A 24,869-nucleotide genomic window follows, 5' to 3' on the forward strand; every position below is an offset into this window, starting at 1 on the left:
AAGGGATAGTTCAGTTTGTTTGAAGTGGGGTCCTATGAGGTACTCTCATACAGTCAGTGCACTGGGTAAAGCACTCTGGACGCATCGCCCACCGAGATAGGAGAACTGCACTCCAGCTGCGGCAGGCACAGAGAGCTGTCTGCTGAGTATGATGGGGGCCAAGAGCAAAAACATACAAAACAACAGAAAGAATACATAAAGTGCTTCCATACTGCTCACCTGGCATAATGCAAGTCTCCACAAGCCCTGTGATGCCAAGTTGACTTGAAAATATGTCAGTTACACCCTGTTTTTAGCTGAAATCGTCACTAGCTGAAATGCAGTTTTTTGAGTGTGTTTTTTTATATATTTTTGTTTCGCGATTTTTAATCCCATTTTTATCCCCCATTAGTGCTAATTTAATTTATTTATCCTGGTTGCTACTCCACCCTCTGCCGATCTGGGGAGAGCCGAAACTGGCTCCATGCTTCCTCCGAGACATGGGCAGTTAGCCAGCCGCTTCTTTTCACCTGACAGGGGAAGCTTCACTGGTAGGACATAGCACGTGGGAGGTTCACGCTATTCCAACCAGTTCCCCTCCCTCCAAACAGGCGCCCTTAACGACCAGAGGAGGAACCACATTAGCAACCAGTATATTGCATGTTTTGGTGAAGGGGTTCCTATATGAAGGAAACCCCCGGGAGGCACGGGGAGAACATGCAAACTCCACACAGAAAGGCCCTTTTGACGACCCCACCCGGGCGGTGGGCACTCGAGGACATGCGGACGGGCACGCATTCCTTCAGCGTTCACAGCATCCCAGGTGGGAATCGAGGACCTTCGAGCTGTGAGGCGACAGCGCTTACCACTGCACCACCGTGCCCCCTAAAATGCAGTTTCTAATCAGAACCTGCACAACTCTGAAAAGATGGCAAGAGAAATCTCAACTGGTGTTCATTTTAACAGCAATTTAATTTGGCTGCAACAACAGCAACATTTGATCCAAAATCTCCTTTGTGACTGGTTGCAAAGTGTGTGTGTTTTGAAGTCTCTCTTGGCTGGGTCTTGTGTGTGTTTTGAAGTCTCTCTTGGCAGGGTCTTGTGTGTGTTGTTGTTACCAAGTGTACTGTACATAGCGCCCTTTAACGAGGCCGTGGTAGGATGCCAGGAACACATGGAGGATGGGCAGGAAATTGATATTGACAAACATCACCGCTAATCCTCTTGTAAATAGCATGATGGCACAAATTTAAAATTTGACAAATATTTGCAGTGCACAACATGTTTTGGGATCAAGTTTGCTGTGAGAATAAATCCTCAACATACCCTGTAGCCGGGCTCTCTGTGGAGCGGCGTCAGTAAGCCTTATGCCAGTGGTGGCTCCATGATGGAGGCTTGCAGCCCAGCCAAGCTGGCCTCCGGGTCAGAGTCCCAGGAGGAAGGGTTTAATTAATCAATTAATTAATTAATTGGATTTATATAGGGCTTTTAAAGGCACCCAAAGCGCTTTACGTGTGTGTGTGTGTGTGTGTGTGTGTGTGTGTGTGTGTGTGTGTGTGTGTGTGTGCGTGCGCGCCCGTGCGTGCATGTGTGTGTTCATGCATGCGTGTGTATGGGGGAGGGGGGGGGGGGGGGGGGGCGAACTCAACTAATTTTGTCTTCTGGAGGTGTCTATGCAGCTAGACTGCTTTTGATTCAACAACTCCACTTGGTTCTGTTAAGGTCCAATAGAGGCTTTGCAATCATGGATGTCCATTGGAGAATTCATTTCATCTACTATAATCTGTCCCAAACGCCAAGGCGGGACAAAGAAAGAATAACACACCGGACAAGTCTCCAAGGTTAGGCAGGAAGTTCATGCAAACATGGGGAGAACATGCAAACTCCGCACAGAAGGGCCACCTTATTCGAACGCGGAATCTATTTGCTGTGTTAACAACCAATCCTGCCTCCGTCATTGGAGAATCAGACTTGACTGTGCACCAGAAATAATGGTTGAATGTATAACACACTGGCTAGAAAAAGACAGATATTTCAAAATGGTTGTGGTTGTGTTGTTGTTGTTGTGGTGTAGGTTCAGGTCAGTACATTAAGATTAGAAGTGAAAGTGAATAGTCTGATGAAGTAGGTTTGTTTCCAAATTTAGGTCACTGTGACACCGTAAACATTCTTGTCTTTAGCCCTTACCCACCTTTACACAGCTGACCTGGCTAAAAATGTCATAGCAGATCCGGGGTAGAAGTAATAATGATCTGCTTCCTCAAGCATTCTTTATCCACCTTTTACCTGGTATGGTCATCTCCACCCTGTGGGAAACCCTGAGAGCTTCACTTCTCTTGTCCAGGTCCACCACAACACTCCTCCAGCCACATCATCACCACCTCCATGGCCAACACCACCACACGCTGGAGAAATGCTCCACAGATGGCTGGAGTGCACAGACCTTTTACAAATGGTCTGATTTTCAGGGTCACTGCTTGTTTGTCAGGTCTGCTCAGTCAAATCCTGGTGCTGACACGTTAGCAATGGGCGTGTGGGCCCCTGCGAGAGAAAGCTCTTGGGTCTGAGTGATCACAAACAACCAGTGGATTTATTGGTAATATTCATGGAGCTTTGCAGTTTGCATCTTTGCATGAAGTACTGCAGCTTTGGAGAGTACGTTCACAGGCCTGCCTGACGCTGAATCAATGATTTATATTGCTCTGATGAAAGATTAAAGCAACACACTTATGGTGATGGACAGTTTCCTGAACCTTAGTAGATACAACCTCATCTTAGTAGGAAAAGCACCTTATTTTCATTTTTAAGTCAAGGCATGAATCATAATGATTGGTGGCCAAAAAACAGCTCATTCACTTTATAGCAGCCAACGTAGTTTTTAGAATAGAAAAGACTGTCTGGAAAAAAAACTGGCTTACCTGCCCATATCGTATTTGGTGACTTTGGAGTATTGATGTACAAATCCTTTACCTCTGGAGCTCCATTATGCTAAGATAAGCATATTTGGGAAAGCCAAGCTGTTGAATTCAATGCACTGGAAATGCCCCTGGGTGATTGCCGGGGCGCTATTATATGTATGTTGTGAGCAATGTAAATTTTTCATTATGTACACCGCTGCCCACTGAAGCCATGCTAACAAGATCTGTGCTTTGTCCTCCTCTGGCCATTCAAGAGCTTTTGTGTTGGCCCACTTTTCATGGCTGGATCATGCTACAGTAGCTCCTGCCTACCTGCACTCTCTTCTGTTTATCTCCCAAAGCACAAACAAGAGGAGCCGACAGTCACAGAGACACAAACAATAGCCAATCTACCAAACCAGCTGAATCAGCCAAGATGATACAAGCTGACATGAACAAATCACAAATTATCATTTTACTTCAGTGATCTTCCACAAAAAAGAAATTTTTTTTTTTTACTTTACTCCTGGATTGAACCTTTAATATGTGTAAAAAAAAAAAAGAGAGAGAGAGAGAGAGAGAGGGAGAGAGAAAAGGTTGGCCTAAACTACCCCTTTATGTAGAATATGAACATTTCTTGAAGCAAAATAATTTACTTCAGAAATGTTCATATTCTACATGTCAGAAACTTACAATTCCGACATTTTATTCTGGCAACCCGGCTGAACACAGCAATAGAGTACAAAACCTCAAGAGGATTATATCGGTCTTCCAATTAATTAAAACCAAGGAAGAGTATCAGCGCTTCAGATATCTCATGAAACATTGCCTCACAAGCAATATCACAAGGTAAAGATGATATGATGGCATAACGCTTTTCCTACCCCATCTCCTCACAAATATGATGGATTATGTTCCTGCATTGTCCATAAGAGATAAGCAGGGTGTTTGATAATCCACTCAAAGTGGTTTCCAAGATGGGGATATGGGAATAAGGTCAGGGGTGTCCAACCAAAGCCCTGTCCCGTGTGAAGGGACAAGCCATGCCAGGCTCCCACACAAAGCCCATATGTCATCAAGTGTCTGCTCTTGGCACTCTGAACACCGGTCGCCCCACCCCACAAATACGCTCCTCGTTGACCCCTGGCAGTCAACAAAGGACCTGACCCAGTCCCCAGTCACCCAATCATGTCAAGGCATCACCTTCAGGGCCAAGGGTCATAATGGGTCACAGCATGGTGTTCCTACAGGGGTCAGAGATTAATGGGCTTGACCGCTGCTCTCTTTCTCATGACATCATTGTCATCGCCTCACCGAGCGACTGCTCCCATTGATTTAACTGATGCAACAGAGACAGATAGCATAGCTGCTCGGCCAGAAGAAGCTGATGACATCGTCTAGGATGCTTGGTTTGAGAAACATAATGCTATTAAATATCACAATCACAAACTTTCAACTGTCTGTATTCAGTAGTTAGTCACTAGTTTTAGACACGGAAGTAGATTACGCCTACCGTAGTCATTTTTAGACTTGCCAAAAAGCTGTTTTCAAGCAAAAAAAAACCCAAACTGCAGCGCTGTGCTGACCGGTCTCCGAGGAGACCGGTCGGACTACTGTAGTTAGGCTACTGGAAGTGAGAAAACACTGTCGATGTGCTTTTGTAACTAACGTTAAATGCCGACTGGGTACAGCCATCGGCTCCTCGCAGCAGTAACGCTATGAACATGTAACTGAAGTTGGCCGCAGTGTAGCTTAATTCTGAATGTTGCCAAACTTCATTCATTATTATAGTGACGTTTTGTTTTGAAATTGGCTGCCAGCTAGCGCTGAACCGGAAGAACAAATACAATTGCGTGTAACGTGGAAGAGAGAAAAAGTGGGCGTGGTGAATAAGGTGAATAGGACCAATCAGAATGTTTGTAAACAAACAGATTGGCTATTGCCAGAACAATCTAATAAGAGAGTGGCGTCAGCGGAGGTCCAAAATGTGTGACTCATTAGCCAATGAACAGCCAGGAAGGGGTCTCGCGCTACTTTTGAATGCTAAAATAAAGCTGATAATGTACAATTTGATTCTTAAAAAAAAAATCACTTTCAAAGTACAACACAAACTGTCCATTTTGCTGCAACTCGACAGTGCTGCTTAATCCAGAACCTTACTTCCTGGAACTCTTGAGAGTAAAAAACTGGTCCATTGCAGTGAATGGAGATGTCGCAACTCTTCTATATCACGACTCTGGTGGCTATTGCTAAACTCTAACTACTCCTTCATAGGCCTATTTTAAGCTAGAAACTCCATTCAAACTTTAAACTGGTCACCACATTTAGTAGCTACATTATCACTTTAATTCTTTTTTTTTTTTTACATACGGTAATCTTTTTGTACTTTTTAAGAACTCAGTTTAAGTTTTATACTTTTTTCAACCTTTATAATGGGCCCTACAGAGCCAGCCTAGAGTGCATGATGTCACAATTCACTCTGACTCTACAGGCTGTACTTAAAGCAGGACTAAACCCCAAAACACTTTTTTTCAGCTTTTAACCATATGACTTTGGGGGTGGTGTGTGAAGAATTCTGGTCAAAAGTTCCACATTTGAGACCAAACTGTTACCATTGTACCATTTGTATAATTTTCAGCCGCATAAGTGCCCTCTATGGGTTCAACCCTGCTTTTTTTTTGCCCTCAAAACTGCACAAAATGTGGTACAACCTGACGTCACGATGAACCAAAGACTATGGTTATTTCAAGATAGTAACTACCCTACTCCCCCTGTACCCTTTCCCGGCTCCTCACAACTCCAAGCCTATTCCCATGATGTCACAAGCATTTTCCTACCAATATGGCGCTACAATACACACAGCTCATTGGCTGTTTGTGTCACTTGACCTGTTAATCACCTGTTAATTAATTATAATCGCCTGTTATTTTCTTACCAAGATGGCCATGTGGTGATGTAACATAATACTATCAATAAAAGCCACTATAATCATAAATAGAAATAAAAGGAAGGAAATGGCATTGTGTTGCTGTAAATCATTTCCAACCTTGTTCATACTAAGGAGCCCTAATTTAGTTCACATTGGGGCCATCGACCCCCAATATGATGAGATTTGGTTTCTCAGATGCAAATCAGATTTTTCTTTTTTTTTATGTAGCCTAGATATGATTTTGTCCAGAATTCCATATATATTAGGTTGAGAGACAACAGAGAATCTTGGAATCCTCTCAATTGAGAACCACTCAACCAGGAGGAGGGAGGGGGAGAATGTTGTGTTTGTGCTGCAGCCCAGCTGCTTTCATGGCGCACTGTACCTTTTGACATGAATCACGAAAACCCCCCAAACGAAAATTAAAAACGGACTTCATGGCTGTCTAGAGGACAGGTTGGACAAGTTAATAACGTGCAGAAATCTCCCATTGTGATTACATTAGAGCGTGTTCAGAGTGGGGGGTTTGTCCTGGGTTTCGATAACCTCGCGTTAACGATCGTTACATGGGAGTCAATGCCAATAAAGTAGTTTGCCACTGAATGACCAAATTGATATAACTTTCAACCATTTTGAGCAACGCTGTTTCCATACAGGCCACCAGCGTTGGCTAGTTGTTGATATTTATAAAGATTTTGTAGCTCTCATATAACTTTTTTTTTAGGGGGTGGGCAAACTGTCATGGCGTCGATTTCCGGTAAAAGAAAATCCTGTCTGAGCACAACCAAAGAGTATAGTGAGACAAGAGGAGACCATAGGTTTTTTCAAATCAAGCAGCATGCCCTTTTGCCAGAAATCTGGGGGTTTAGTCCTGCTTTAAATTCACACGTTTAAACTGTGACAGCTCACACATCTTTAACACTACATACATATCAAGAGTCACTTTATTGTCCCACAAGGTGGGAAATATACCTCAGACCCTTTTTGAGATATTATTTGTATTTTATACTGGTCTCTTACACTGGTTTTGCACAGCCGATGTTATAGGCTACACCCAGAAGTAAGGTGTCGGTGCCAGGTGGTTGCCTCCGCGAAGTGCATTAAAATCGCTTAACGCACACCTAGGAGTTGATTATCCTGCTTAAACCATGGTCATTTGCCAACAATATAAAATAAAAGCATTCACACATTTTTTGTGCAAGTTTAGCAATCAGAATGTAAGGATTTTCACAAGCCATAACCCTGTTTTCTTAGCAACACTTGTGAAACTGACTGAATACCTGGAACAATCGTTACATCCTGTCAGCTTCTTATGCAATGGAAACGCTGTTTGCTGTTCCAGTAAATAGGGCGGACCTTGGATAGGTCTTGGATAGGTGCGTTTATATGTTACTTATATAACAAGTAGTATTAGAGTGGGGTTTATTTTCCAAGGATAATATTTCAGCAACCTTTCTCCGATGTTGATCATAATCATCATCATTTACTAGTGCACACTCTCTTTACTAGTGCACACTCTCTTTATTAGTGCACACTCTCTTTACTAGTGCACGCTCTCTTTACTAGTGCACACTCTCTTTACTAGTGCACACTCTCTTTACTAGTGCACGCTCTCTTTACTAGTGCACACTCTCTTTACTAGTGCACACTCTCTTTACTAGTGCACGCTCTCTTTACTAGTGCACACTCTCTTTACTAGTGCACACTCTCTTTATTAGTACACGCTCTCTTTACTAGTGTACGCTCTCTTTACTAGTGTCGCCTCATCTCACCCTAACGTGGCGTTAACGCCTCTCCGAGAGAGAGAGAGAGAGAGAGAGAGAGAGAGAGAGAGAGAGAGAGAGAGAGAGAGAGAGAGAGAGACTTCAACAGTGCACACTCTCTTTACTAGTGCACACTCTCTTTATTAGTGCACACTCTCTTTACTAGTGCACGCTCTCTTTACTAGTGCACACTCTCTTTACTAGTGCACACTCTCTTTACTAGTGCACGCTCTCTTTACTAGTGCACGCTCTCTTTACTAGTGCACACTCTCTTTACTAGTGCACACTCTCTTTACTAGTGCACGCTCTCTTTACTAGTGCACACTCTCTTTACTAGTGCACACTCTCTTTATTAGTACACGCTCTCTTTACTAGTGTACGCTCTCTTTATTAGTGCACACTCTTTACTAGTGCACACTCTCTTTACTAGTGCACACTCTCTTTATTAGTGCACACTCTCTTTATTAGTGCACACTCTCTTTACTAGTGCACGCTCTCTTTACTAGTGCACACTCTCTTTACTAGTGCACACTCTCTTTACTAGTGCACACTCTATTTACTAGTGCACGCTCTCTTTACTAGTGCACACTCTCTTTACTAGTGCACACTCTCTTTACTAGTGCACACTCTCTTTACTAGCGCACACTCTCTTTACTAGTGCACACTCTCTTTACTAGTGCACGCTCTCTTTACTAGTGCACGCTCTCTTTACTAGTGCACACTCTCTTTACTAGTGCACACTCTCTTTACTAGTGCACACTCTCTTTACTAGTGCACACTCTCTTTACTAGTGCACACTCTCTTTACTAGCGCACACTCTCTTTGGATCAAGATCATGTCAAGGAAATTTTTTCAACCCACCAGACCAGCCTGCTAATCCTCTGATACGTCTTGAGCACCAAGCTGGATGGAGCATCCTCTCTCTCTCTCTCTCTCTCTCTCTCCCTCTCTCTCTCTCTCTCTCGCTCGCTCTCTCTCTCTAAAAAAAAAATAAGTTATGTCACGCTGGGAAAAGGAGAATCCCATTAGGATGAGACCAGCTGGGGGCACCAGCCAATGAGCAAGTCAGAAGCAGGGGTGGGGTGGGGTGGGGTGGCGGGGGAAGGCGAGGCCGGAGAGGGGAGGAGGGGCCACAGGGGAGCCAGTGGGGGTGGGGGACAAACTGAGCGAGCAGAAAAGTGCAAAAATAGTGACGCCTGAAGGAATTGTCGCCTCATCTCACCCTAACGTGGCGTTAACGCCTCTCCGAGAGAGAGAGAGAGAGAGAGAGAGAGAGAGAGAGAGAGAGAGAGAGAGAGAGAGAGAGAGAGAGAGAGAGAGAGAGAGAGAGACTTCAACAATGTTGATGTTTTCTCATAATTTCGCCAGTACACATTTGCACACACACACACACACTGAGGAGCGAATATGTTTGCGGAATAATGTCCAGCACATTCCAGATGTTAGCATTTCAACGCTTTCTACAAAAGAGCTATTTATAGATTTATAGATGGAGCATCCCTTCCGACTGGTTGACTTTCAAAGCTACACTTCATGGACACATTTTGAAATGTGAAATGAGAGATCAGGGAATAGAGGCTATATGGACGATGTCGAGAGTGAAACATACTGTATTCACTCCAGTCACTCTATCTGAACCAAACAAACAAACTACAGCAACCTCAAATCACTGTTCTAGTGGCAGAATGCCACAACAGAGCTGCTCAGCAGACAGCAGTTTGGTTTTCTATAATGGTGGATGTGCTGGTGTCACGGTGCCCGCACAAACATCAGGATGTGAGCAAGTTAGACAAGATAAAAGCTGTGGATTCAGAGAGTCATTTCATATCGGATAGTATTGGATGAATGTTTAATGAGTGCGGATCAGGCAGCTGTGTTTACTGTACTAAACATAAGGCATTGTGACATTCACAGCAGTGCTTTGCAAACATTATTATAGGACTAAACTCACCTCCCCCCTCCCTCTCTGCCTGCAGTGGCCCTGACCAGCCGAACCTGCAACGGACTGCGTCGCCATGGTGACAATAACGACAACGCCAAAGCCACGGGCTCCGACTCTTGGCTGCCCGAAGGCGAGCTCTTGCTGCAGGTCAGTATTATTTTGAACGTCAATAAATCATTACCACATTAAAACCCCAATATGTATGTTTGACCTTAATATAACAGCTTGCGATAGTCAGTGACTACATTCTCATCATCTCAAAAACATTATAAATTGACCAATGTCTAAAATATGTAGGCCTAATTCTCAAAAGCACTCAATTGTCAATACAAACGCCTCAGTAAACAACAATGTTAGACATCATGTTGAGGGACTGCCAGCAATGATGGGCAACACTGTTAATTGAATCTGTGTGTCTGCACAGCTCTTCTGTTCTTTTGCCTGAAATCTATGTAGGCTGATGATGACAGAGGCTCCGGGCAGCTTAGCAGTCAATATGCTGCCTGTGGGGCCTTAGCAAATGCTGTTGCTGCTGTTTGGACAAATGAGTCAGATAGACTGCTGCTGGGTCAAAGTGTCCCTAAACACTCTCTAAAGGAAATCAACACTTCTGAGAGAATAGATGCCTAAATATGGATAGCTTTCAATGGAAATCGGATTACTTCAAGCATGACTTATGTTTCAAAGATCAGATCAAATACATTTTCTAATCGACGGCTGGAATAGGATTTCTCTCGTGTAATTAAGTTTCAAAAATCATCTTAATCATTGTGTATGTATCAAAATGGCCAGTGTTAATAATAATAATAATAATCCAAAAGTGTAAAAATCACCAGTGTTTCTATTAGTCCACACACAATTTGAGAGGCATATCGGCTCAGTGAGTGAGCAAATAACTCTTCAATCAACACTTGTCAACTTCAAATAATTGCCACTGAAAAAAAATCAACACTTGTTATTAATGCTGGAAATAGTACTAGGTCATTATTACTTATTTACTCCAACTGAATCCCAGGACACGATAATCCCACATGCAAAAAACTAGACAATTGACATTGATTCATGGCAGTTCTGTGCCCTCTTTACTGTGTGTGTGTGTGTGTGTGTGTGTGTGTGTGTGTGTGTGTGTGTGTGTGTGTGTGTGTGTGTGTGTGTGTGTGTGTGTGTGTGTGTGTGTGTGTGTGTGTGTGTGTGTAGGGGAGCTATAGCTGGCTGCCAAATCTTTTTGGGATCTGCTGGAGTCATTGATTTTCCAGTCCAGTTCCTCCCAATGTGGCATTCCACAGGACTGGAAACAGCCTGCATGCCATACCCCGACGAGCCTGCAGGGAGCTTTCATTATTATGATAAAACTACATCTCCCCGGCTCGTTGATGATTAGCGACGAAAGCTCATTTGGAGAGAAAGACTTAGTCAGGAGGTTAGAGAGGGACAGAGGAAGAGAAGGGGAGGAAATGGAGGGCTATTTCTGAGCCGCTGCTTGAGTTAGTTGGTCTCTTCCGCGTGCCTCACATCAGACGCTGATGAATTATAAACGAGCTGTGAGCGCATCAATTATTCACACCCAGAAAGAGAAGATAGGCACAATGTATTAATTGTGCTTTCACTCTTCACTGTCATGGTTGAAAATAAACACAAGAACGTCCTGGGTTATCGACCCAGCAGCCGCCCGTGCTGATGAACGCGACGGGTCTGTCTCTTGCGTCATGAAAAGTCGATTTGGAAATCATCACTGTCCCAATGAAATCATTTGCAGCTGTGAGGTCAATGAGTACACATGAGTAGACTCTCTGGCATTAAGGGAGGTGGCCTCGTTTCCAGCAAGTCTGTGACCTCGCATTCAATGCGACCAAAGAACATCATCACTTCTGTGTTGAATGGTTCTCTAAAGAACATCATCACTTCTGTGTTGAATGGTTCTCTAAAGAACATCATCACTTCTGTGTTGAATGGTTCTCTAAAGAACATCATCACTTCTGTGTTTAATGGTTCTCTAACAGATCAAGCTTGTGAGAACAAAATTGTCACATCAGGAAAAATAACAAAAAAAAGAGCTGCTAGTCAGAAATCAGCCTTCTGCTACTGTGTGGCCATTTGGCAAACACCACAAGCCCTAAAACAACCCACCCTAAAACACTTAAGCACGATTAAAAACAGCTGTTGCCGATGTATCTTGCATTTCTGGGTCAATTTTGTTGTTTAGGTGTATTTTTCTTATTCCCATGGATATTTGGCCAAACAACATGGTATTATGTCACAATATCCAGCAACTACGATGCAATACAATACAATACAGTACAGTACAATATGATACAATATATGTAGGATACAATGCAATACGATACAATACATGCAATACAGTACAATGTGATATATGTGCGATATTATACAATACAATATGATGCGATACGATCAAACAGAGAGAAATCTATCATGGAAGAGGACATTTCTGCACCAACAGTAGCCTCAATAGACAAGAATCAGGGCTGGATCTACCATATGGGAAACCTGGGCAGGTGTCCAGGGGCCCTCAGTGTAAAGGGGCCCTCAAAAAATTAAATAAATAATAATAATAATGGTTGGACTCATGTCGGGCTCCACAGAGCTATGACACAAATCTAAGACCAATCAGAATGAAATAAAAATAGTTTCCAAGAAGATCAAGCCTCATGATTGAGTGTCATTGGATGACTGCGGTGAGCCATTAATTTTTTCCATAGACATTTTGTAAAATGCTTATAAAAATAGTTTTACTTGGTAAAACAAAGCGATATTTAGAATCAGGAGAGACCATATAACATGTTACTCCACTGTAATGTTATGGGGTGGGGGTGGGTCCCACCAGGAGTGCTAATGGAAAGGATTGTACCATTAGTAGGGCAGCTATTTTGGTGATGCGCTCAACCTTGACATTTGGGTGTTTATAGCTGATTGTGGACTGCTTACACAGATAATTGTGGTGAATCATTAGTTTATTATCAGGAAGAACAACATCGCATCTCCAGCATTAGTCAACCGACACTCCCTTTAGGCAAGAGATGACTGTGTTTGTACGGATGTGTTGTTTCTTTCCATGTTAGTGTAGTGGAGATTTCTTTTACACCAAATGTTCCCATGTGTGTGTGTGTGTGTGTGGGGGTGGGGGGGGGGGGCAGCACTTGTGCGTTTAGTGAGGTGGAAACGTGGGACCAGCTGTTCCCGTTTGAAGAGAAACAATGAGTGAGTAATCTTCCCTCGCATTGTTTGATTTGCCATCTCGCCCTGACTCAATCTGCGCATCATATGTACTCACTGAGGTGCACACACAGCCTCCACTGAGGTGCACACACAGCCTCCAGTCACTGAGGTGCACACACAGCCTCCCCTGAGGTGCACACACAGCCTCCAGTCACTGAGGTGCACACACATCCTCCCCTGAGGTACACACACAGCCTCCCCTGAGGTGCACACACAGCCTCCCCTGAGGTACACACACAGCCTCCCCTGAGGTGCACACACAGCCTCCCCTGAGGTGCACACACAGCCTCCAGTCACAGAGGTGCACACACAGCCTCCCCTGAGGTGCACACATAGCCTCCCCTGAGGTGCACACACAGCCTCCCCTGAGGTGCACACACAGCCTCCAGTCACTGAGGTGTACACACAGCCTCCAGTCACTGAGGTACACACACAGCCTCCCCTGAGGTACACACACAGCCTCCCCTGGGGTGCACACACAGCCTCCAGTCACTGAGGTGCACACACAGCCTCCCCTGAGGTGCACACATAGCCTCCCCTGAGGTGCACACACAGCCTCCCCTGAGGTGCACACACAGCCTCCAGTCACTGAGGTACACACACAGCCTCCAGTCACTGAGGTGCACACACAGCCTCCCCTGAGGTGCACACATAGCCTCCCCTGAGGTGCACACACAGCCTCCCCTGAGGTGCACACACAGCCTCCAGTCACTGAGGTGTACACACAGCCTCCAGTCACTGAGGTACACACACAGCCTCCCCTGAGGTGCACACACAGCCTCCCCTGAGGTGCACACACAGCCTCCCCTGAGGTGCACACACAGCCTCCAGTCACTGAGGTGCACACACAGCCTCCCCTGAGGTGCACACACAGCCTCCAGTCACTGAGGTACACACACAGCCTCCAGTCACTGAGGTGCACACACAGCCTCCCCTGAGGTGCACACATAGCCTCCCCTGAGGTGCACACACAGCCTCCCCTGAGGTGCACACACAGCCTCCAGTCACTGAGGTGTACACACAGCCTCCAGTCACTGAGGTACACACACAGCCTCCCCTGAGGTGCACACACAGCCTCCCCTGAGGTGCACACACAGCCTCCCCTGAGGTGCACACACAGCCTCCAGTCACTGAGGTGCACACACAGCCTCCCCTGAGGTACACACACAGCCTCCCCTGAGGTGCACACACAGCCTCCACTGAGGTGCACACACAGCCTCCACTGAGGTGCACACACAGCCTCCACTGAGGTGCACACACAGCCTCCACTGAGGTGCACACACAGCCTCCACTGAGGTGCACACACCTATGGGTCTAGCATCTAGCTGTCTTGGTGACCTTGCATGTTTTTGCCCTACAGGCTCTCAACGGTTTTGTCCTGGTCGTCACAGCTGATGGGACCATCTTCTACTCCTCTCACACCATCCAGGACTACTTGGGCTTCCACCAGGTATCGTATCTCTACCACACTGTACATTATGACATGGGGCAAGGACAACATGGACACATGCTGTCTATAAAAAGCATACCTTAGTTCAGTGACTCATCACATTTATCAAGTAAAAAGAGGCAGGACAGTTTGATCGCCTTTAGGGTCTTGGCTGGCCAATGATATTACAGGCACTGGGTCACAGCAGATAAACGTGCATTGACCATAACAAGTCTAATGCAAAGCAAACAGACTTATTCCACTGAGAGACTTTTTGCATTCATGAGCACAATATGCCCTTATACTGGGTAAGTCCTCTGAAAGATGATAAACCAGCTAACTGATTAAATAGATTGGTGGATTCAGTCATTAATTGGTTAATTGATTTCTGCCTTTTTGCGGATAGATGGAAATTATTTTGAATAATTGCTGTGTATTTTTCAGCTGCTGGATGCTGAAATACCACAGCTGTTGGTATTGTTGAAAATCTGTGCCGCCCTCCTCAGCAAGTTATAAATAGATACAAACTCAAACTGGTGATGTAGGATTTCCTCAGCTTAGACATCCTGTCATCCTGGCCTTGAGCTTTTCACCATTTGCTGTCCTCTAGTTAATCCTCCATATAACCTACACTAAAAGTAAATACTAAATACTACAACAAATACTAAACTTTTTTTTAATTCTTTTTTTATTTAAATATTTTTAGTTACTCATAATAGAAGACGGGTTTGCGCGAAAAGTCAAAAATGTTGCAACTGAGCATGCTCAGAACATGGATTTGCACCGAAAGCAGGCCCAGACTGGCTAATCGGGCGCTTCCGGCAGATGCCCGATGGCCTGGCCACTCACTGAACAGCAGGCCAGTATGTATAGGTGTTCCTAGTTGCGCAGATTGCAGGCAGGCAGGCTGCAGGCAGCCAGGCAGGGAGGAATGAGTTAACTTTTCAGTCAGAAACTGCTGAGACCCCAGCGTGGGTGGGCGGGGCTTGCTGTTCAATGGTGCCAAAATTGAGAAGAAAAGAGGTGGAGAGAGGTGGAAAGCAAGGAGCCTATGTTGTGTCTTGGCCTAAACTACAATATCAGTCATAGACAATTGTCTATTGCCTCTAGAATATTCGAGATAAATTAAATTAACACTAATTTGTATTTATTTATTTATTTATTTATATTAGGCTATATAAAAATCCCATTGGTCAAATGTAAACAGTAGTGGCTAAACTGAAAGTATAGGTTGGATTGCTTTTGGGGTTTTCTTCACAAAAGTGGAGAAGGAGGCAGAAGCAGCACTAGCACTGCAGCAGGTGCTCCTGCAGAGCTGGAGGTGGTGTTGAACTTATCAGAATCAGGAACCTTCAGGTAGGCTACAATTTCAGAGCATAAAGTGAAACATGAAGGCTATATGCTTATTGCTTTCACATTAATGTGCTTTATGGGATTATCAGTAGGACTGCACAATACAGTTTAAAGTGGAGATGAAGCTGTTTTTGTATTTGCATTTATAACCTCAGACAAGCCAAGACAGGACACTGCAATCTTCCTAAAAAAGGGAGTTTACTGTGAAGCTTTTGTACAGAGGCATGTTTTTGTTTTTACGTCTTCATATTATACTTGCAGTTATCTAGGCAATGTTTAATTCTATTAGTGAACAAATAGGTAACATGTAACATCACGTTAGCATTATATTCACCAAATCTGGCTTCAAACGGCACACATTTTTCGTGTGCCCGCCTGTGTTGGCCTGGCCTGCATGATATCTAATGCCTGACCTGAATTATGGTCCCAGTCCGCCCCTGGCCGAAAGCCAACCCCCGGTAGATTTTTTTTTTTTTTTTTTTTTTTTTTTTTTTTTTAACCTTTATTTAACCAGGTTAGTCTCATTGAGATTGAAAATCTCTTTTTCAAGGGAGAGTGAGAGACATGGCCAAGAAAGCAGCATAAAGTTACAGACACATTTTAACATAAACAATACAAACAAAAACATCTAAAACATAAGAAAATACACATCCATTTACTCAGCAACAGGGTTGTATACAAGTTCATTATGGATCAAAACATTTGCAGACCTGGATTCCAGCTTCCTCCATATTTTTTTACCCTGGTTTTAAAAATACTCATAGGGACTAGCACCTGGAGGTTTAGTGAGCGTTGGAGTTCATTCCAGGCCAGAGGGGCAGACACCTGGAAAGCTTTCTTGCCAAACTCAGTCCTTGTCTTAGGTACAGTCAGCAGGATGCAGAGTTTGTGTAAGCGCACTCTAGTGAAAGTCCAACAGTGAGTGAGGAAATGGGCACTGCACTAGTACAATACAAGTGTTGTGCAATACGAGTGTTGTGTGTGTGTGTGTGTGTGTGTGTGTGTGTGTGTGTGTGTGTGTGTGTGTGTGTGTGTGTGTGTGTGTGTGTGTGTGTGTGTGTGTGTTTTGTACCAATGGTGTAGGTTTCCCTGCTCCTTTCCATTATTCCTGGTTTGTCTACACATAGTTCACATATCTTAGGACTTCTTTTCTCTCATGTAGAACATATTGAGGGCACAAAATCCAATGAGTTTGTTTCTATTACAATTTGTGTGAGGATGACCCACATGTTTAGGTAAGATGCCTGTATAAAATTAAGAAACTTACAAAGAATGAGAAAATCCATTAAAGTAAAAATGAAGGCACATTTTCTGCTAGGTGTGATACCATAAAGTCTGTATTTTTACAAACAAGAAAAACCAGTATTGCACAATTATGTAATGATATAAACTAGATGCAGATGCAGACAATAGACCATATTCGATTGACGTCACTCACGTACGGGCACGCCCACCGCCACCATGTTCTCGACATAGCGCTGCAGCTTTAAGTGACAACCTATGTGAGAGCAGCGTTTATAGGAAGCTAGCCGCCGTTAGCGTTACCTGTATCGTTCCAATTGTGTTCGGATGGTGACCTGCGTTAGGCATGGCTGTAGTAATGACAGCAATAAAGTCCCCGTGGTTTGTTTCTATCTCTACCGTCCTCAGACGTGAAGGGAGCGAGACTGAGGATACGTCAGCAGCACAGGAGATGTGTGTGGATAGTTAGGAGAGACAGGTGAAACTTTCTGACAGCTCCTCACAGCAAAGTCTGTTCACCTCGTTTTTTCTTTTGTTTATTAATACAGGCATTAACGGCAGCATACAAACAACAACTCTGGGGTTTTTATTGGTGTCATCACTATCGCTATTTTGTAATGGAACAGAAATGACAATAAGGCCATTACTATAGTTGTCAGCGGCAGGACGGTATGTCAACAATATGGCGCTGTCCGGGGTTAGCGAATAAGGTCTATAGTAAAATAACTTTCCAGTTTGCTTTCTGTATTGTATTAGCTTATTCCAGTTCAGCGTACATCCCAGCACACAGTGCGGTGCCACACACACATACATGGTAGTTTCAAGTCCTCTAGTGTGTCTGGAAGAGGGTTTGCGTGCGACGTGTGCTGGGATGGGTGGGGGGTCTGCTCCCTGCATGGTGCAGCGGCTGGCTCTGCAGGGAGCGCTGGAGAGACCGGGCCTATTTATAGCGTGGCCTTTACTGGAAAAGCACCAGCTACAGTTTAACCCAGCGGCACAGACATGGCCTCTTTGGACCATTGGAGAGTGGTCTAAAGAAGTTAGGGGTTCCCTGAGGGGGTTCCAGGGGGTCCCCAACAAAAAGGGGAATAATTTACATTACAGTATTTTCACTATAAGTCCATCCATAAGTAACACAATGACAGAATGTATCACTGGGTTCCATACACGGAAGATGCATAGATGTAATAAAACATCTAAATGCAACAACAAAAGTCAGATGGGGACTGTGGTCTAATTTGTGTCAGTTTTAGGCTCCTTGATGTGAGAACCACTGGTATAAAGAACAACTTTATGGTTCGACCAAGGCGTTTTCACTTGTGGCCTTCATCAGTTAACCTGATGCTGCCAAATGGTTTGTTTTCACAAAACATTTGTCATGTGATCATGATCTCATGATCTCATATGAATCCAGCTGCCTTGCAAGGTTCTTCATCAGGGTCATAGTGAAACACATTACAAACCACGTTTAAATATCGTTGTAAAAAAAACTGAAACAGGTCAAAAATATATCTAAAAGACAACCAATCATAATACAACCACACACATATCAGCCAATGGGGTATATACAGTACAAAGTCAAGTCAAGTCAAGTCAAATTTTATTTATATAGCACCTTTCATACACAAGGCAATTCAAGGTGCTTTACAAAAAAATAATCGAAAAAACAAGCAGCAAAGCAATGCACATATAAAAAACACATAAAAAACACAGCCGACAGTTTTAGTTAAAATATATACTCAAATTAACAAACATGAAACATTATTTCTGTTTTAAATAAGTTACAAGGCATTCTTCAGTATTATTATTACATGTACAGTCCATTTGTTGGAAATGTACAGGAATCTTTTTCAAAGGTATATCATGTGGCCAATCATAGTCCCAGACAGGCAAGGGGAGCGTCCAACCCGTTGGAGAGTGAGAAGCAAATGCAAGGATTGGTTGGGGGGGCTGTTTTTGTTTGGATACAAGCTAATTCACTCCTCCCCTCTCCTCTTCTCTCCTCCTTCCCTCCCCTCTTCTCTTCTCTTCTCTCCTCCCCTCTTCTCTTCTCTTCTCTTCTGTCCTCCGCTCTTCTCTTCTCTTCTCAGACCGATGTAATGCACCAGAGTGTATATGAACTGGTCCACACTGAGGACCAGCAGGAGCTCAGGAGAAACCTGCACTGGGCACTGAATCCTCCTCCTGCCACCACAGCTGCCATTTCACAGGATTCCCCCCAAGGTGACATCCCTCTCATGTCCTCTCCCCCTCCTCTCCTCTCTTTCTCTCCTCTCCTCCCCATCCTCTCTTTCTCTCCTCTCCTCTCCCCTCCTCTCTTTCTCTCCTCTCCTCTCCTCCCCATCCTCTCTGTCTCTCCTCTCATGCCCTCTCCCCTCCTCTCCTCTCCCCTCCCCTCCTCCCCTCCCCTGTTGATGCTGTTAAGAATGATTATGCACGTCTCTTTGTATTGTGTTGCTCTGTCTAGGTAACTGGAAGACAAAGCGAGGGTGCAGAACTGTTCCGTGTTCAAAACCATGAGTCAGGGTGCCTGCCTGAACCTACTGCACTCTCGTTTAGCCGTAGGACCTCTGCATGTGCTAGACTTGCTTTGAGCCAGGATGCCTGCCAGTGAAAGGCAGATGTGTAATTTAGACTCTGTGGGGGGGCCACACTGCCTCAAACCCTGAGAAGCAACTCACACTGACATGTGGTCACAGTAGCAGCCTAAAGGCAGCTCTGTTCTCCCTCACCAACACGTCAGCAGGCTTGAAAAAGAAGATTCACGTTTACATCAGAAAAGCCTGTAGATGTGAGAATTACTGGCCTGTGTGAAATACAGTAAGATATCGCTAAACAAATATTCATTATAAATATGGGGTGGCTCACCTGGTAGTACCACTTCAATCAGGAGACTTGATGGATAAACAACGATTTATTATAATGATGATGAATGATCTTTACAGAATATTATGATGAGAAAGTTAGTTAGTCTTTGGAGCTTGACACCACAGGGAGATATCGAGATCGAGCTGGGTCAGCTCGAGCAGCACAGCCATATATACCCCCCTGTGGAGTCAGGATACTGGTGCTGGTGAAACCTCTTGATGACTTATGGATCAGGGACTTGGCGGAGACGGGGAGGTGGTGGGTGTGTGTCAGCCAGCAGGATGAGAGAGACTGAATGAGACACAGAAAAGCATATTTATGCACACAGCAACCATGTGATAGGCTGCCTAAAGGGGTGTGCCACAATGTGATAGGCTAAAAGTGCAGGTGAGCAAAGGTGTATGAGGTGATGTGTTGCTATGCTATTGGCTTATGGGAAACTAGGAGGCAACCACTGATTATTCAATTATCACCAGGAAGCTGACAGGTTAACAGGTGAGCAAGCAGGAGAAGTGCAGTGACTGTGGAACCGGTGAGGATCAAGATCGTCCTGTCTGAACCTTCGTTAAAACTCCACTTCACGCGGCCGACCAGGGTCGATTCCGACCCGTGGTCCTTTTGCCACATGTCATCTCTTCTCTGTCCCCACCTTTCCTATCTATCTACTGTCCTATGTAATAAAGGTAAAAAAAAATTAATAATACATACAATTATTATTATTACCTATAATAATAATAATAATAATAATAATAATAATAATACATTAAATTGATATTATTATTATTATTATTATTAATAATATTAATAATAAAGGTAATAATAATAATAATAATAATAATAATAATAAAGAAACATGGCTGCATTAAAAAATACTATAGTATATACATAGTGTAATTTGTGGTCAAAATGCCTTTCAGTTCTCAATGTGGGTTCTAGGAACCAGAGGGTTCCAGGGTGTTTGGGAGCAAGTCAAAACCAAACACGGTCTAAGAAGCATGTGAGGCAGAAATAATTAGGAGGCTGAATCCCCTGATATCTACACCAATGCTGCATGTGCCGCTCTCCACAGGAGTGCAGATTGTGTTTTCCCATAGCAGCATCAGATGGTCAATAAGCACCAACAGTTTAGGCATTAAGCCAGAAGATCACTGCTGTGTTCACTGGTCAGGTCACATGACCTTATAATCTTCACTGTGGCTTACGAGGTGAAGAGGTCCCTGATCTCTACTTGTGTTTTAAGATACTTAGGCCTATGTGCTTTGGTTCCAGCCTATCTGTTTGCTCTGGGCTGCCCTTCATTGTAACTGTATTCAACTGTGAATCTGCATGTGCCTTTTGGATGCATGAACAAAATAAATACATCAAATCAAAATCAAATCAAATCTGAGAGCCACAGCCCTAACCCCACACCTCCACTAGAGGAGCTGTTCGCAGTTCACCCCCCTAAACTGCTACATAAGCTGTCACATGGCGTGTTAAGTCGGTGCTACATGTAGTTCAGGGCCTAATTACATAAGTGCATTTTCAACAATGGAGGGGCTGCTGAGAATAGGAGAGCCAGTGCAAACATCCAGGTCAAGAATGTGTGAAAGGAGCAGGGGGCCTGGTCAATGTTAAACTGTTAAATTGTCAGTAAGGTGGTAATCCTATAGGATGAATCAGCGTGACGTCACTTGCCACCCAGAAATGCGGAACCCCGCGGCAGTTATTAATGAGTTGGGCCAAACAAACGTTCATATTCGTATCTCAAAAACTATACATCACAGTCACATACAGATCTATAATGTCCTGGAATTGTCTGCCAGTAAACATTTCCTCCATCCATGGGAGGGTAGGTTTTAAACGGAAACTTAGATCCCATCTGCACTCACTAACACCAGCAAACACACTTTGAACACACAACTTTACTTCCCATTATGTCTTTCTTTTAATAATATGTCTTAGAATAGTGTCTTTTAGATCAGCTGATCTAATGTAGCTGGCCAGCTACATAACTAGCTGATCAAACTATTGTTGTTTTGTTTTGTTTTGTTTTGTTTTATATACTGCTTTTTACTCTGTGATTCTCCTGTATTGCACTGCATTTTACTATTTCTTATTTTTTTACTATGTTATTTTACTACTGAACTTTACTGTCTACAGTTACAATTGCTGTAATGTATTGTGTATTGTGTTTGGACCCCAGGAAGACTAGCGGTTGTTTTGGCGGCAGCTAATGGGGATCCTTTTAAATAAACAAATCAAAAAAATAAACATCACATCGCTTATATTTTGACATTGTGAGTGAGAGCAGAAGTAGTTCAAGAGATTGATATATAATGCATGTCGTGTTGAAGTTGTGTGAACTGTCGCAGTTTTTAAAATGTAAACAGAGTCAGCCGGCTAGAGTCAGACACTCAAGCCTCCCAAAGCTCGCGCTCCATAGGGTTCCATTGCCGTTGCCACCCAGTGACGCAGTTTGTTTACCAAAATGCTGCTCGGCTGATCCCTCATATATTTTATAAGAATAATAATAATAAGAATAAGAATATTTGTCAGTAAGGTGGTAATCCTATGTATTATTATTAATAATAGTAATAATAATAATAATAGTCAGTAAGGTGGTAATCCTATATTTATTATTATTAATAATAGTAGTAATAATAATAATGGTCAGTAAGGTGGTAATCCTATATTTAATAATAATAATAATAATAATAATAATAATAATAATAATAATAATAATAATTCAGTCAGTAAGGTGGTAATCCTTGAGTTCCTTTTTCTTTAAACTTTGTTTAATCCTTCTCTCCATCTTTGGTGCTAAGCGCTCATCGCTGTGCTGTTTTTCTGCACTGCTCTTTCCACAGATCACCTGTCAATCATACAGTGTGGGCGGGACTGTGACATCTTTTTCCATTTTTCTGTTGATGCAGTTTGAGTTTCTGTAGGAGTCCTCCTCTCCTCCATTCCGCCATGGTGGCTATCGCTGCTCATTCTTATCCTTCTGTTTATTCCAAACAAAATGTAAAACGCATCACTTCCTGTCTGCCAGAGGGTTTATAACGAGTTTGGTCATTATTAGCTTACATTAGCTTTAGGGAAATATCTAGGCTGCTGCTCCCGGATAGCATAGCATAACAAGAGCCAGACAACGTCAGTATTGAACACTTTATTCAGATATGTTTGTCAACCATACAATGCCCGGTCTCTACGGCACTATAATCTCTTAACATAACGTACATGCAGATCCATATAGTTTAACACGTTTAGACAAGTAGCCTCATTCAGAGTGAGCTGGTTGGGATAGCAAAGCCAGGTCCTCACACACTGCTTGATGTTTTATTTCCCCTATAGAAATGGAACCTGACAGCAGCACATCTTTAGTGACCTACAACCCTGAGCAGCTTCCCCCAGAGAACTCCTCCTTCCTGGAGAGGAGCTTTGTGTGTCGCTTCCGCTGCCTCCTGGACAACTCGTCTGGCTTCCTGGTAGGTCACATCTTTATCTTTATCTTTATCTTTATTGTTTATTGAAGCAGGGACAGTACACAATAAATATATTGCACCAGAGATAGCTAAAAGCTAATTTGCATCTGTAGTCCCTGGGCACACAGAGTCCTGTGCGCACACAGTACATATCAAATACAGCAATTAAAGGAAAATCCTAATGTCTAAACAATCAAGATACATGACAAAAAATGATACTTACTATTAGCAAGATACAACATATACAATGCGCCTAACAGTAAAAATAAAAATAGAAACATGGCTTCCTTGTAGGTCACATGACTTGTGTGTGCACTGTGCAGCATGTTAAGCTTGCATCGACTGCATCGCCGCCTGCTGTTGGTCCTTGATCGGCGAGCTGTGTGATCACTGGACAGGCGACCTCTCAATCACACCCCAAAACATAGTCTGCTTTATCGTGTATTTGACTCTAAATGGGACCATAATTTACAAAATAAATTAATAAATACCTACGATTTTCTGAAAGAACCAGTTACAGGCGTGAGTATGGTTTTAAAATGATTTTTGTTCATGTTTCTCCCAGGCTCTGAGCCTCCAGGGCAGGCTGAAGTTTCTGCACGGACAGAACCAGCGGCAAGAAAACGGGGGCAAGGCGCCCTCGCAGCTCGCCCTTTTTGCCATCGCCACTCCTCTACAGCCGCCATCCATCCTGGAGATCAGGACCAAGAACATGATCTTTAGAACCAAACACAAGCTGGACTTCACTCCCATGGCCTGTGACGCAAAGTAATAATAACCTGCAGAATACTATCATGCCATACATGTGTGCACAATGCATCAAATCTTTATGTTGAAGAATGTCCTTGAATCAAAGTGTCGATATGAGAGGAGTTATCTGCTTTATTGTCACCTGATTTGCAAGAATTAAATAGGTGAAACTGTATTGGAGTTTTGCACTTGCTCTAAGGAAGATACCAATGCAAGGCTCAATGCTAGGCTAAATTGTTGAGTTGGGTAATTGTGCAGTAATAATGCAGTGATATTATCAAGTATTGACCTTATTATTCTGATTATACCGATATTCATATGAAAAAATACTTTCCAAATTCAGGATCTTTGGTGCTGTTTTATACCCCTAGGTGTGCGTTTTGGTGTATTTGTGGTTTTTAACATCCTTCACTGGGTGAGAGATTGTAAGTATTTGCTTTACTGTCATTAAGGTTTGGACATCAATCATTGTCCTGTTTTCCAGGGGAAAGATAGTCCTGGGGTACACAGAGGCTGAACTGCGGGTGCGAGGATCCGGATATCAGTTCATCCATGCAGCAGATATGTTGTACTGTGCAGAGAACCATGTCAGAAGTAAGTCCTGTACCAATACATCTATGGCACTGCCCATTTGCCTCTTCCCAGGAAGTTAGTTAGAGTTGACGTTCCTCTTTTCATTGTTGTCTAGCAGAATACTGACAGAAACATTTTTCTGTCAAAAAAAGTTGAGGATGCCTGATCCAAAGATGCTGGTCAGAGAGTTCAGACAGCTTTCCCAAGTAATCCTACTGGATTATGGGCCAGATTGAGCAAAGCTGCAGAGCTCCCAGAGGATAGGATAGGGCCCACAAATCCACTGCATGAGCAAAGCATCAGAGATGATCCATATACCAACACAGCCACACAATGAGGCAGAAACAATGCCAGGTCAACTGCATTACTGACCACTCTATCACAGAGTTCACTGCAGTGCAAAGGACAAAAGACAAATGTCAGTCCAGTTGCTATCACAT

General features: G+C 43.5%; 1 protein-coding gene across 1 annotated transcript in view; it reads left to right on the forward strand.

Moving 5' to 3' along the window:
• The window catches only part of ahr1b (aryl hydrocarbon receptor 1b), a gene marked incomplete at both ends in the record, with an annotated part of 46,835 nt that overhangs the window by 14,684 nt on the left and 7,282 nt on the right, over nt 1–24,869 (forward strand). The window contains 6 exons of the mRNA XM_083642156.1: nt 9,545–9,657; nt 14,108–14,197; nt 18,862–18,994; nt 22,976–23,109; nt 23,672–23,874; nt 24,341–24,450. Coding sequence (XP_083498282.1) covers nt 9,545–9,657; nt 14,108–14,197; nt 18,862–18,994; nt 22,976–23,109; nt 23,672–23,874; nt 24,341–24,450 — 783 coding nt within the window. The remainder of the gene's footprint in view (nt 1–9,544; nt 9,658–14,107; nt 14,198–18,861; nt 18,995–22,975; nt 23,110–23,671; nt 23,875–24,340; nt 24,451–24,869) is intronic.

The sequence above is a fragment of the Poromitra crassiceps genome, assembly GCF_964638095.1.
Source record: "Poromitra crassiceps genome assembly, chromosome: 8".
NCBI lineage: Eukaryota > Metazoa > Chordata > Actinopteri > Beryciformes > Melamphaidae > Poromitra > Poromitra crassiceps.